This window comes from Caenorhabditis briggsae, assembly GCF_000004555.2.
Source record: "Caenorhabditis briggsae complete genome, chrX, whole genome shotgun sequence".
Taxonomy (NCBI): Eukaryota; Metazoa; Nematoda; class Chromadorea; order Rhabditida; family Rhabditidae; genus Caenorhabditis; species Caenorhabditis briggsae.
In genome coordinates, this window is record NC_013491.2 from 12,233,595 (window position 1) to 12,247,972 (window position 14,378).

Sequence of the window (14,378 nt, forward strand, 5' to 3'; positions counted from 1 at the left end):
ATGAGGTTCAACATATTTGGAATCATAATTTTACTGTTTCCGTTTGTGAATGCCGAAAAAGAGAAGGAGACAAGCAGCATTACAAAAAGTATGTTCTACTCATAATTTTCCATATCCCGGAATCCACAAAAATACATTTTCTAGAAATGGAGGTCCTCGCTGATCGTTTGAAGAGACAGAATGGGTATGGCGGATGGAATAACGGCGGGGAAGGAAATTTTCCAATGGGACCAAACTCCTGGAATGGACCAAACTCTAACGGTAGGAGGTGTAACATATGAAATTGAATTTTGTGTGACCAGAAGAATACTAGATGTTTATAAATATGTTCTGGATTCAGGTTATGGTGGCCCACAACCGCCACCTCCAGATGATAGTATCAAAGGAAGTGTTGGGACGAAAGAAGATAAACCTGCCGAGCAAACTTCAAATCAAAACGGTGGTGATCCGAACAATGGAGAGGGTCAAGGGCCATGGTGGCCTAATGGTTTCGCATTATATTCTAAGCATTTTTCAGTATCGCTTTTTTCAGGGAACGGTCCCAATGGTTACAACAGTATGAATGGACCACAACCTGGAGGAAATTTCCCGAACGGTCAAGGGTATAACAACGGACTAAACCCTTACAACAACGGGAACAGAAACGTTGACGATGGAATCAAAGGTAGTGTAGGAGGTGCAGCGGAAACAACTAAATCACCCAGCCAGCCAAATGGGTATGGATATGGCAATCGAGGATATGGCAACAATTTCGGTTTCAACCGAATGGCAGGCGGCGGAGGTTATGGAAACAACTTTGGCAGACCGATATTGCCTCGTGGTGAAAGGATTTTCCGAGGAAGACCGATGATGAGATACTAAATTGATGTTTGTATATGTATTTTTACTGAAAACTGGAATCTGGAATACAAATCATTTAGCGAATTTTTACATGGAACAGAACGACTCTTACAATACTTCATTAATTAATTTGTTATTTTTTGAAACACGTATTATTGAATAAAAAATTATGATTTATAGAAACGGCGACAACATTCGCCAAATAACGAGAACTATTCGGCAATTATGTAAAGTAGATTTCCATTCTAATAAATAGAGAAAAGTGAATAAAATTTAAGAGAAATTATAAAAATTTTCCATTTTCAAAAATAATACAGCATGTGATAAACGGGGAGCTCGATTTGGGCGACTTTTACGATTATGGCCACGTCTTTTCGGTGCTTCAATGTCAAACCTTCCCTTTTTCTTAATTTTCATTTTCGTTTCCTCCAGAACACTCTCGTTTCTTTTTGACGATCCGCATTCAAGCGATGTCTTTAGTGGCGCCGCGGTTGAAAAAACACGATTTGTGGAAGAAGTCCCGGTTGCGACCCCGCGACACGACGTCAGTTTACTTTGGTGAACATCTTGTCCAGAATCGTATCGACAATTTTTCAAAGCTCGGATACCGAGATCCGCTCCATTGCTTAAACGCTTGTTTCACTACCTGCAAATATAACATTTTTATTCATAGCAATCGATACTTTCGTAAAAACAAAATAATGAGGTAATAAAAGAAGAATAAATTGAGAAAACTAGACACGAACGTATGCTGAAAACTATGTAACAAACGAGTGATTTGCAAAAAAAAGAGTTAAATAACCTTTATTAAAAAACTTTATTGATATGATTCCATTAAATCTTATTAATTCCTTCTTTCTGCAGTATTCAGTCTAAACATGTACAGGCTCCGCGGGACGTTTTTTCGCTCCGGGCAGCGCCGTGCACGAGTTCGGAATGTAAGAAAAGAGAGTGTATAAGACGACGAGATGGAGAGAAACAGAAGACGGAAAGCGCGGAACGGAAACACCAAAATTACGATGAATCCAGAACTGAAAGCGCGAAGAAGACAAAATGAAGACGGCTGTTATAAACACTAACTGTTTTATTTAGCGGGATGGGTAGCAAAAAAGGCGAAGGGAAACAAGAGAAAATGAGTTAATGCTCGGGAAAATAGGTGACAAAATGAGACAAACTAGGTAACAAATAAAACTGAAACAAAGAGTACGCAGGGTGTCACTAAGCGGTGCCCTTCTTCGAGACACGAATGAGAAAAAAGCGGGCCAGAAAAGACAAATTCACAGGTTTCGCGCTCGCGTTTTGGCGCAGTCGCGGCAGAGCGCGTTTCCATTGCTTGCGGCGGAGATTTTAATGATACATTTTAGAGACTTCATTATTCGGAGAAAAAACGGATGAGAATCCGACAGTTGTCGTGTTAAAACGAAAAATTTAACTTGTTTTTTTTTCAGCTGAAAAATTTCATTTTGTTCTAATTTTGAAAAAACAATTACTGAAAATCTGTTTTTGTTAGAAGAGTTTCTATGGATCATTTTGAAAAAATAGGACCAGATTTGATAGCAGCATACTTGAAACGAACCGGGCCTGGTCAAAATGAGAAGTTGTTCGGTCCGGCTCGGCCCGTCCGCTCGGGTCAGATTCTGAAATATCAATTATCTAAAATTTTGTGCATTTTTGATGAAATTTTTCAAAGTTTCAATACTTTTTTGTATTTGATGTTTCTAAACACAAAGCAGAGTACCTATCACAAAATGCAGCCCATAAAACAAAGTCGTATTGCTTCAAAAGTTATGTATGGATAGAAAAATAAAACATATAATTTTCAGAGTACGAGACTATTACATTCTGAAATACAACAGCTTCATCTATCTGGTTTTAAATTGAAAGTCCTCAGATGGCCAGTCAACTGTTCTACAACATTCCCTCGAAAATGTGATGACATCCTCATATCTTACCTGCATGGTACAACATTGTCATCATTCTCAATATAGAAGATAGGTATTCTTTACTATCTTCAGTTATTCCTAAATAAATGCTGACAATTCTCATTCATAGTTATCGATGTCATCAATGCTGAAATTTATTTTGTCATTGTCATCATTTTCTACATGGGTCGGGGCGTAGGGTTCATATATATATATATATATATATATATAGGAAACAGTTCTTCCAAAAACAGTCATTCTCAATAATGACATGGGAGCGACAATCCGCTCTCGTGGTTTAATGAGATTGTTGTCACAAGCAACCATGTGCTAGGATGCTACCCTTTATTTTTCTAAAAATACTGTATTCGCTTCTCTTTTCAATGCGGCAAAAATTCAATGAAGTTGAAACTTTTGTTATCCCATTCTCAGAGGATCACATTTCGAAGGATGAGAATATTTGCAGAGTCGCAATTTATAAATCTAAACTGATGCTCACATTTTTGGACTATATCTTCGATGGCACCATTTCAGAGAATCACAGTTGCGATCCGAATTCCGCTAGGGATGAGTGAACGTTTTGGTCCAACACTACTCTACAGCAGGTTGTTTGACCCGTTTGCTTCAAGTCAAAAAGGATCAGTCAAGAAGGAGAACAGAAAAATGGATGCAGGTGTTGATGTTTGTTTTGAATTAAAATAGAACGGCCAAGAGGAGAAAATGCTGATTTGACCAAATTGATAATTAATGTGCATAAAAACACTTTTCGTGTTGTTTTTTGGTATTTGAATATTTGGTTAACTTTTCAATAAAGTATCTATAGGTTGTTCGGAAAGTCCTTTCCATTTTTAGCGTCAGATACATTAAAAAACATTAAAAAGTGAAATAGGTAAAAAAAAAAGTAAAATAGGTTAAACCTTTGCGTTCCTCTCCAATCGAGATCCACATAAAGTCTGAGTTATGTCACCTGACAAGGATAGGTAGGGTCGTAAAAGTAACACTATTATCAGGTAGCTCCTAATACTTCATTCTTTGGTAGACCACCATGAAGACAACATCCCATTTTAACACGAATTTCATTTTTCGAGACGTCTGGTGGTTGAGTGCCTTTGTCAACCCATTTGGCATGTTGCTTATTGTAATCACACATTACCCATTTATCACCACTAGCAATGGTTTGATTCCAACATTCATGTGTGCAACGCATGATGAGAAGATTCAAACAAGTGCCCACCCAAGGAAAAAAGTTGCGTTGAGCCAAAAGATGGGGTCAATTTCTTCCCACTTTTTTGACTGTGCCAAGAGTTTTAATCTACGGCTTTTCAACGAAAGGTTTGCCACTGATGTACTTCATATATCACACACAGTTAAAGAAGGGTCCCTTTCTTTCCCGGCTTTTAATGCATCCAAACCTAAGCCCATTTGCCTTTTTGAAGGGGGATTTTCGTCAAACAAGAATTCCCGTTTTTCAAATTACTGAATCCACGTTGTAATGGTAGTTCGAATGGGTGCATTTGCGTTGTTAAGCGCTACTAGTTGGCGATCGATTTCAGCTAACTTAAGATCAGATATAAATACAATTAAAATGATAGTCCAAAAATGGAAATTAATAGAGCCGAAAACGGTGAGCATATCTCATTACACGAAAAGGGGAGAATGATCTCCGTTGGGGTGCAGACACTATTAGACCCCACCAATATACTGATAAAACGACAGTTTCCTCGCTTTTACCCCGTTCAAAAAACCCGTTCAATTTAGAGGCGTTGGGCAGGCTTCAGAAGCAATACGTTTAATGCCACGTGTCGGAAGAGTGTTCTTGTGAATTCCAGTTGGACGGAAGCCAGATGCAACTTATCGTTTTGCACTTACAGACACTTGATGGCTAGATCCTAGAATTATAGAAAATGGAGATTTAAAAATTCAAAGTATACTACCTGATACATCGCAACAGCAATAAACCACACATTTTCCATTCTGAATTCCTTATCAAAAAACCGAATTCTCGTTTCCATTTTCCAATTGTCGAATTGTAACAACTTGACGCCATTTGTGCATACTTTGGATGAAAAGGTGATCTTTTTTGTGCGTATCCGAATTATTTGTCAGTCTGACTTGTACAAATGAAAATTTTTATGTTTAATTTTTTGAGCTGTAGTTATTAGATCTCCTCTGGCAAAGTTGTCCCATTCATTGTTGATCTAGTCTTTTTATTATATCTGTTCAATAATCAAATTACAAATTACACAAATTTCTCGTACCATTTGATTGTTCCCTCAAAGCCCAGAGCATCGGTTTCATCGTCTCACGTCAACTTGATGAGATCCAATTATCGTTTCCAGTTGTCAATGACTCCGAATTCCGATTAGAAACATCTGCAAAAGGGTTATAAGAAAAGTTTTTGTGAGTGCGAAAACTTACTTTATTTTTCAAAAAATTATCAGAAAAATCAAAACGGAGTTTCAGTATCCATTCAGTAGGACTTTTGAAAACTTCCCGATTAGGCTATTAGAAAATATAGAAAAAATGAGAAAAATCAAAAAAAGAAGCCATCTTAAATCAGTTGGACGTCATGTAAAACAGAATGAGGACTAGTCGAGAATATTCTCTCCAACTCTTAGAAAAAAAATTGTGTGCTGCGGTAACGACGCAGAGAGGGACCAATGATGCGTAAGATAAAGCCGCTTCGCTCGGCAGCAATCCGCATCAGACACACAGCTTTCAAGCCCCGAGCATCAGGATAGCATCAGAACCGCAACACGATATCTTCATCAGCCAGTCGGAATCAGATTAGCAGCAGACGCGCAGCAGTTTAGCTGATGACACGAATGAGCAGCACTCTAGCATCAATATCTATTAATCTGGCTGTCACACAGCAGCAGGTAAGGAGCAAAGCATTCTAGCAGCGCCTTCTGAGCAACAAAAAATTGAAAAACAAAGAAAACATTTCAAAAAGTCTAAGAACAAATTTCAAGAGAAATCATTGGAATGGGAATAATTAAAAACAATTACAATTACAACTAATGCCAAGGTCTTGGATCGTTTTCTGGAGTTCTAGAAGCTGGTGAGTTTTTCTTAAATGGAAAACTAATAGATCACTTTTAACGAAAATCACTCATTTTGAACTCTGAATATTTGTAAATAAAAACTCCACGTTATTTTCACTCGCTGCTTGAAAGAGCTCTTGATATGCATCAGTCCCTTCAACATGTTTTTCTTGCTTGATGGGGTTTGTCGTTACGTTAGGGAAATATCTTTTTCAATTACAAAGTTCTGCAATTTCCGAAGCAGAACTTGATTTCGGAAAAAAATATTTATTGTTCAATAAAAAAGTTCACACATGAGAAAGGCATATTTGTAGTACGATAACGCATGACGTTGCTGAGAAGCAAAGATAAGAAAGAGTTCACTGTTCTCAAATCGTATTCCCATACCTGGACTCAATTCGAGAAGTATAAAAATGGAAAATTTTTAATGTAGAGCAACAAGCCATTTTCTCTAATTTTTTGTTATTTCTACTGTCGCTGTCTCTCTACAGGTATATCTATTGCAGTTCATGGATCCACTGAAAAATTTCAGAGCAGAAACGGCGACGTCTTTTGAAATCGATAAAGTCAATCATCAGTTTCTTCTTGATGTTAATCCATTCATTTACCTGGCTCGTGAAATTCATTATTTCCAAATTCCGACTGACAAGTCGGAAGATCGGTTGAAAAGAGTTCGAGCTCTTGGGTTCACTGTACCAGTTCCATGGAATCTGCACCAGTTAAACAGAAATTCGTAAAGTTGAATATGATATTTAATGTCCACTGTGCATTCTTCAGAATTGCTGATTTTTCTGGAAACTTAGACTTCATCAAAACCCCCTCATCAAAAATTCAAAAATCAAAATGTACAGAAGCCGTGATTCCTCGTACGTTTTTTGTCCTTTCTCGATATCTTATAAATTATTATTCCAGGTTCATGAATGAAGCATCAAAACGGTGGAATACTCTACTTCCAAAACTGGAGCCTCTTCTCAGAAAAAATGGAGGACCAATCCTGATGGCTCAAATTGAACACTACTATAGACTCACCAGAATATGTGATAGATTGTATATTTTGGATCTCGCGAATCTGGCGAAGAAATATATTGTAAATGATATTGTACTGTATTCCGGTGAATTCAAAATCCATTGGCAAAATCTATGCAAAATTTTCCAGTTGATGTGTCAATAATGCCATTCATGAGATGTGGTCTTGTTCCTGGAATACTTTCAACTAATGAAATGCAACCAAATAGCGATGCAAATGCTGTAAATGGATGGTTTTTACAGCAACAAGAATTGGCGGCAATTTAATTTCAGTAGTTTGTATTTGAAAGATAACGTTGCTGGCACAAGTGGACCACGAGTCAGTTCGCAATCCCTACTTGGCAACTACAGGCTTTGGGCAAGCAAGTGAGCGATTCGTACACCGAAAAAATCACTTTGAAAACACTGCAAGGTAAGACACATTTCTTTTTTTTTCTGAAATTAAAACCTCTCATCCAGCTGGTTGGAATCTAAACGCAAGTATGAGTTTTCAATTGGCTCATGGAGGAACACATTTTGGATTTTGGAATGGAAACAATAGTCCATATCCAGTAAAAACTTCTTATGACTTTTCCGCTCCAATATCCGAAGGTGGTGACAAAACAGTACTGTTCATTGATATACGAGGTTTTATTAACAAAATCCCAAACTGGACATACCCATCATCTCCTATTCCTGCAATGTTACCAAGAACTATTGAAACCTGTAGATACAATCGTTGGGTTCATAGCTAGAAGTGATCTGAAGTGATAGCAAAGTGAAAACCAACCTTTGACTGCGGAAAATATCAATCAGGGTTATGGCTTTGTATATTATCAAAACTGTAAAAAGCCTACAGATTACAATATGAAAATAACAAACTTCATGCGATCACAACCTGTGGGCAACTGAACATATCCCGATACGCTGACCACGCCTATATTTATCTTAATGGAGAGTTTCAAGTATGACTAATAGTAGTGTTCTCTATTTTCCGAATTTATTTTTTCCAGGGAACATTATACGCAAAAATGGCGGAAATCCACAACAACACGATTGATCTGACCAACTGCAAATCAGGATCTAACAATTTGGAGATTCTAGTTGAGATTACTGGAAGAAGCCATACAATGTACCCATCTATATCCAAGGTTTTGTGCAAATTTCCACTATCAGTTTGAGTTTTCAATTACAAAATGTTTACAGGGTATTCAAGAACCAGTATTTCTCAATGACAACATTCTTGTTTCATGGAAAAGTTGTCAAGTATCATTTGAAACCACTGGTTTGAATGATGTGGCTAATTATGGAAAAATCTTGAATCAAATTCAAAACATTCAGGTTTCAATTATTTGAGTGCCTTTCAGGAATTTTTGTATTTCAGAAAGTAGACAATATAAAACAACCAGCTCTGTTTTATGGAACATTAAATCTTCCTAATGACCCAGTGGATACTTATGTTGATGCTAGAGGCTGGGGAAAAGTTTTCATAACTGTGAACAACTACAATATTAATAGATATTGGTCAACCGAAGGACCTCAAGTGAGCTGAGATTCAGAATCCATAATTTCAGCTTATTTTTCAGCAAACCCTTTTTCTACCCTCGGAATTTTTGCAAAAAGGAACCAACTCAATACTTATTTATGAGCTCGAAGGCGCCCCCAACGCTTGTAATCAATCCAGTTGCACTTTGAAATTCACAAAAGCTCCCGTTTTCAGTTACTAACATTTCACGAACTCGTTATGAATAAAATTGTCCCTTATCAATCGATTTGATTTTAGCTTGATTTCCAGTTTTTCCAACATCAGTTTTTGACGTTTGATAGTGGCGCGGTAATAAAAATTAAAAAAGATAAAGAACTGATAGGCAACTGATTCCATTTGGCACTCATCGGCAGTCATGAGGCAAGAACTAATTTTTATTCTGCTTTGTTTTGCAGTTTCAGCTGTTTTCGGGTAACTTTCAAAAATTAAAAATAAAAACGTTCATACTGTTTAGAAAAGATTCATCTCCATCTTTCAAACTAAACACAACTACTAGTCAATTTTTGCTTGATGGAGATCCATTCACCTATATTGCCGGTGAAATTCACTACTTCCGAATTCCACACTTAAAATGGGATGACCGTCTGAAAAGAGTCCGAGCTCTTGGATTCAATGCGATCACTGTACCTGTGCCGTGGAACTTCCATCAATTGTTTCAAGACGATGATCCATTATGGTCAGGTGATCATGACCTAGTGAAGTTCATCAAGACTGCAAACACGAACGGATTGTACACTATTCTTCGAGTTGGTAAGGAAAACCATTTATGTTTGTTTGAAATATCATTCTGTTTCAGGACCATACATATCTGCCGAGTGGGACAATGGAGGTCTTCCATGGTGGCTCATCAGAAATGGCAAAATCAACAAGTTCCGTAGCAGTGATGCAGCGTGAGTTTCCTTGAATTAAGAAAATTTTAATCAATTTTCAAATTTTCAGGTACATGGCTGAAGTAACCCAATGGTTCAAACATCTTCTCCCCAAAATTGCCCCATTGTTGAGAAAAAACGCAGGACCTGTTTTGATGATTCAAATTGAGCACTTATATGGATTACTTGGAATCTGCGATCAGCTGTATATGCTGGACTTAGCCAATCTCGTCTGGGAACACCTTGGAAATGATGTTGTGTTGTTCACCACGGATGCACCGGTTGTGCAATTTATGAGATGTGGAACGCTGCCCAATGTGTTACCAACAATTGAAATAACACCGACAAATGTTGATGGTACGGTGGAAAACTGGTTCAATTTGCAGAAGGCTTTCATGCAGGGTGAGCGCGTTGTGATATTCTAAAAGTATTTCAAGTTTTAGGTGCACCAGCAGTAGCATCCCAGTTTGTTATTAATCCATACAAGATGTGGGGAAGAAATGTGACGGATCGGTATGCAAATAGTGTGATCATTCAGACTGCTAAAAGTGAGTTACCGCTTGTTAATAGTTGACTCAACATTTTTTTTGTAGCTGCATTTGCTTTAAATGCCAGTATCAGTTTCCATATGACACACGGTGGAACAACATTTGGTTTCTGGAATGGTGCGGTTGAACCGTACCCAGTTACCACTTCCTATGACTCTTTTGCTCCAATCTCTGAAAGTGGAGATGTGAACGAACTGTATATTGATATTAGAGGATGGATATTGAGTATTCCTGGATGGGCGTATCCACCAACTCCAGTTCCCGCTAACCTTCCACGGACTGCGTACCCAACTGTCCAGCTAACTGTTTTTGATACAATCTCTGGTTTCATTCTCGGCGTCAATCCAGAATGTTGGGCTACAAAGGAGACCCCAAGAACAGCAGAATACATTCGAGATGGTTATGGTTATGTTTATTATAACACTGTAAGCCACTGTAAGGTGCTAGAAGAATATATCGGTCTTTTCAGTCCATCATTGAATGTGGTCAGTTATATATTCCAACGTTTTCTGACAACGCATATGTCTTTTTGAACCAAAATTTTGTGGTAAAAAAATCAATTATCTAGAATTTTGAAAAGTAAAAAACTTCAGGGTGCTTTGTATAAACAATTTAATTCAATTCACAACAACACAATTGACGTTCAAGGCTGTTTGGATCAGTTCAACTCACTGGAAATCATTGTTGAAATCACTGGAAGACCTCACAATTACTATCCTGATATGTCAAGAGTGAGCTTATATCAAAATTATTGGCCGCTATTCGAAATTTAGGGAATTCAAGGAAACGTTTACATGCACAATATAACTCTTGAAAACTGGGAGAGTTGCGTTGTTCCAATTGATACCTATGAAGTGAGCATGGTGGAGGAGAACTATGAAAAGCTACAAAGGCATATTGAAGAGAATATGGATTTGCAAGTAAGTCGCTCGTGTGGAAGACACTTGAAAAAATTTAGAATATTTTAGAAATCAAAATCCGCTGTGACCACTAACCCTTCCGTCTTCATTGGGAACCTACATATTTCTGGCGCTCCCGCTGACACGTTTTTGGACACCAGAGGTTGGGGTAAAGGAGTAGTTACCATCAACCAGTACAATATTGGAAGATATTGGGCGTCTGTTGGTCCACAGGTTTGTCATAATGAGAAAAGTAAAATTAAAAAAAAATGTATTTCAGCAAACTCTTTTCGTCCCATCTGAGTTTTTGCACAAAGGAACCAATCTGATTATGTTCTACGAGTTTGAAGGAGCAACTACCGCATGCACTACAACATCATGCACTGCTAAATTCACCAATGTTCCTATTTTTGATTATTAAAACATTTGATTATTGTTAATATACATTTGTTCATAAAAGAAACTAAAACAATCTTCAAAGTATTTTTAAGCAACACAACTTAAGATGAGATTATGTTTTAAATATTTTTCTCAAATAGAAGTTTTCTTGTAGAATAATTTTTGCCTAACAATGACCAAATTAGCAAAAAACTGTTGTGAGTTATCCGTGGAAATTTTTTTGTCCGCCGGTTAACAAGAAAAATTGAATTTTCTTCTTGCTACGACACATCGAATTAGTGAATGAGGTCCGTTTTCTTTTCCATAGGTTTTTCAATACTCTTTTGAAACATTTGCCTGTTGTCCGGAATTATTGGTCCGACCTTTTTTTTATTTCCATTGTTCGTTGTCCGTACAATAAACTTCATTGTCCATGAATCTCTGGAAGACACAGAAAACGTCCATTTTTGAGATTGAGCGATGACTCGTTCCTGCCGAATTTTTCACATTCGAAGTGTGCGCACAGCATCTTGTCTCTTCCGTTTTTCGACGTTTCTCAATTCGTCCTATAGGTCCCCGCCTTTCAGGCGCCGAGACAAAGTGTGTAGGTCCAAAACGGAGCAGGGTGCTCTTTTTGCTCTAGTTCAATTTCTTTTTGCGTTTCTTTTCTCTTCCTTTTTCCTGTTTTCGATGTGCTCAAACCAAAAACTATTTGAACCTTCTTTTCCTTTTTGTAAGATGCAAAGATGGGGAAAGAACAAAATCTAAAACTTCATGCAAAACTTGAAACGTTTACCACCAATCATGACGTTTGTTTCAGTCAGTGAAGAGGTCAACATAATAGTTAGCTTACCGGTTTTTCTGGTTGGAAAAAAGAGTTTTGAGGCTATTTTTAGAACTTTTCTCCTCATTTCTCGTGACTCATTTTTAAGTTTTCTAGAAAAAATTATTCTATCCAATGAATAAGTATGAAAGGGACGTCTCAATATTTCAGAGCCGCATAGGAAACCAATGTATTCAGAAAAAAACGCTCATTACATGTGTCTTCCTCGTATTCACGCTCCATCCGCTTTTTCGTACTTCACAATTTTTTCAGCATTCTATCTTTTTCCCTTGTGTCCATGAGATATCAAAAAACTTTCTTGTTTTTAATCTTTGGAATATACTTTTTTATCCTTTCAGTGAGAACATGCCTTATTGTGGTTTATTGTGCGCTTAAGTTTTCTGATAATTTTTGTTCGATTTTTGAGACGACATGTTAGTTTACTCAGGTTTTTCCAATTTTGCTTTTCTCGTTTCTCCATTTTCCCTTTTTTAGAGCAACGTAGACCTCAAACTTACGAATTCTTGTAAACTGATGTTTTCGAGAAAAATTCAAAAGTTTTTCCACCATTTCAGAGAAGGCTATTATCTTTCTAAAAATCTGTGAAAAAAGATGAAAGTAGATGGGCATATTTTAATTGAAACTACACATTGTCACGAGTTTTTTCCTTAAAAAGGGGCGTGTCTTTCAGCATTTTGGAACTTTTTGTCTGCTATTTTTTCAGACGAAAGAAAAGTATTTAAAATTTTGTTTAAAAATTTTGAAACCAAAGTAGCTGAAAAAATCCTCAAACTTTATTCAGATTTTTTTTACTCGACTATGTATTGATAATTTTCTATTTTCTCGCAACGTTGTTCATCATTTTCAAACACTATTTTAATTAATTATGTTTTCAGCCTTTCAGCAAAAATGAGCCATCTTCTCTCACCAACTGAAACTGATGCATCTTATACTTCCGATCTAGTTGTTGCGGTGCCAAATTTAAATAAGCACGACCAGAATGAAACCTGTATCTTGAATTGCAGTCAATGCTCAACTGAAATCAAGCTACGTTCAGAAACGTTTTTGATTGAGATGAAAGCATTGAAAGAAGAACTCGACCTGTCGAGATCGTTTATGGCAGCATACGACCAGTTTTATAAACCGACAGCGATGAATGAAGAAATGCAGTCTATCAGAAGTAACATTTTGAATGGAGATTCAAAATTATTCGTTTCATTTTCAGAACAACTTGTGAATATGTCAACTATTCACTATCAATCTCTTGAAAGAGTTCGTTCAAATGCAGAAAAAATGAAGATTCAATCTAGAAATGCGTTTGACAGTGAAACAGTAGAAAAACAACATCCTACGAAAATGTTGAGTTTTCAGGTATCCTGGCGGCTGAAACAAATCAACACAGACTGGAAAAAGAAGGTTTGTATGGCCGAATTGGTATCACCAACTCTTATATCAACTGCCTCTATTTCGACCGACGCCAACTAATAAATCAGAACCAAAAGATTACAATGAAAGCATGCACCGCCCAAAATAAGTTATCTATCGAGGAAAAGAAGGTTGATGAATTGAAACACCAGTTAGGTGATTAGCTCAAAATGCATAGATTCAATATCACTGATTTTTTTTCAGTTGAACAAAAAAATCTCGGGCGTTCGACTCAAGAAGAACTCAATGAAGAAAGACGCAAGAACATCGAGCTAGAAAAGAAAATATACAAATTGGAAATAGAGAAGGAAAGATTCGTGGACACCATTAAGCGGGAAAGAGAAAAGAGCCAAATCGAGAAAGCCAAAAGTGCTAAGAAGGATGAAGCATTACGATCAAAGGATGCTCAAATAGCGTCGATGAAAGAATCAATAATTGAGAAAGAAAAACAATTTGAAGAAGTCAAGCTCGAAGTGAAGAAGAAACTAGAGAAACAGAGGAAAAAAGTTACTGCATACAGCATTTTTTCCGGAATAATGATTATTATCTCTTTGGCGTCGTTTTTGCTTCATGTTCTTCCCTCCACTTCGTGTAAACCCGAGAGCCCACCTTCTCCTCCTGACTTTATCAATTTATCTGAATCACCCATTTTTAGCATAAATGAAATGTGATACGATTCGTAATAGTTTAGTTCAATGAGTTTGCTTTCTAGCACGAATCTCAATGTTCCGATACTCTGCCAAACTCAGACTTTATTCTTTTGAAGCAACATCTCTTCCTATTTTATTTGTAAAATTAAAACCGCGTGATTTTTATACTGAATAAAGTTTTCATATCATCTAGCAAAAATGAATAGTTCCGGTGACACTAGAAAAACAAAAAAACGTCTATCCTCTTCGTTCTCTTTTCCACGCATACAACACACCAGATTTTCTCTGCATTCTCTTCACGTTCACATGATTATAGACAGAGGGCCGCGTGGCCGCGAGAGAATGGCCTAGCATACGAATTTCGAGTAGCCCTCTCGGAGAAGACAATTTATTTTTTGTTTCAATTCGTTCCAATACGAGTTCGGTTGC

At 37.1% G+C, this 14,378-nt stretch overlaps 3 protein-coding genes across 3 annotated transcripts; all 3 read left to right on the top strand.

Annotated features, from left to right (window-relative positions):
* On the top strand, window positions 1-861 carry CBG10886 (the record flags this gene model as incomplete). The annotated part of the gene is made up of 3 exons (XM_045239878.1): window positions 1-88; window positions 145-261; window positions 341-861. 3 exons carry the CDS (start codon window positions 1-3, stop codon window positions 859-861), a joined length of 726 nt encoding a protein of 241 aa, XP_045094395.1.
* A 5,454-nt stretch (window positions 862-6,315) lies between these two features.
* On the top strand, window positions 6,316-11,094 carry CBG10890 (the record flags this gene model as incomplete). Its single annotated transcript, XM_045239879.1, has 18 exons — window positions 6,316-6,539; window positions 6,719-6,918; window positions 6,963-7,054; window positions 7,123-7,244; window positions 7,671-7,776; window positions 7,825-7,962; window positions 8,018-8,152; window positions 8,196-8,354; window positions 8,753-9,107; window positions 9,154-9,247; window positions 9,297-9,628; window positions 9,670-9,774; window positions 9,820-10,214; window positions 10,244-10,321; window positions 10,368-10,505; window positions 10,548-10,694; window positions 10,743-10,907; window positions 10,954-11,094. The coding sequence occupies 18 exons, from the start codon at window positions 6,316-6,318 to the stop codon at window positions 11,092-11,094; spliced, it is 3,126 nt and encodes a 1,041-aa protein (XP_045094396.1).
* A 1,689-nt stretch (window positions 11,095-12,783) lies between these two features.
* On the top strand, window positions 12,784-13,970 carry CBG27769 (the record flags this gene model as incomplete). Its single annotated transcript, XM_045239880.1, has 4 exons — window positions 12,784-13,054; window positions 13,100-13,198; window positions 13,246-13,455; window positions 13,504-13,970. The coding sequence occupies 4 exons, from the start codon at window positions 12,784-12,786 to the stop codon at window positions 13,968-13,970; spliced, it is 1,047 nt and encodes a 348-aa protein (XP_045099099.1).
* Between the last annotated feature and the right edge of the window lie 408 nt (window positions 13,971-14,378).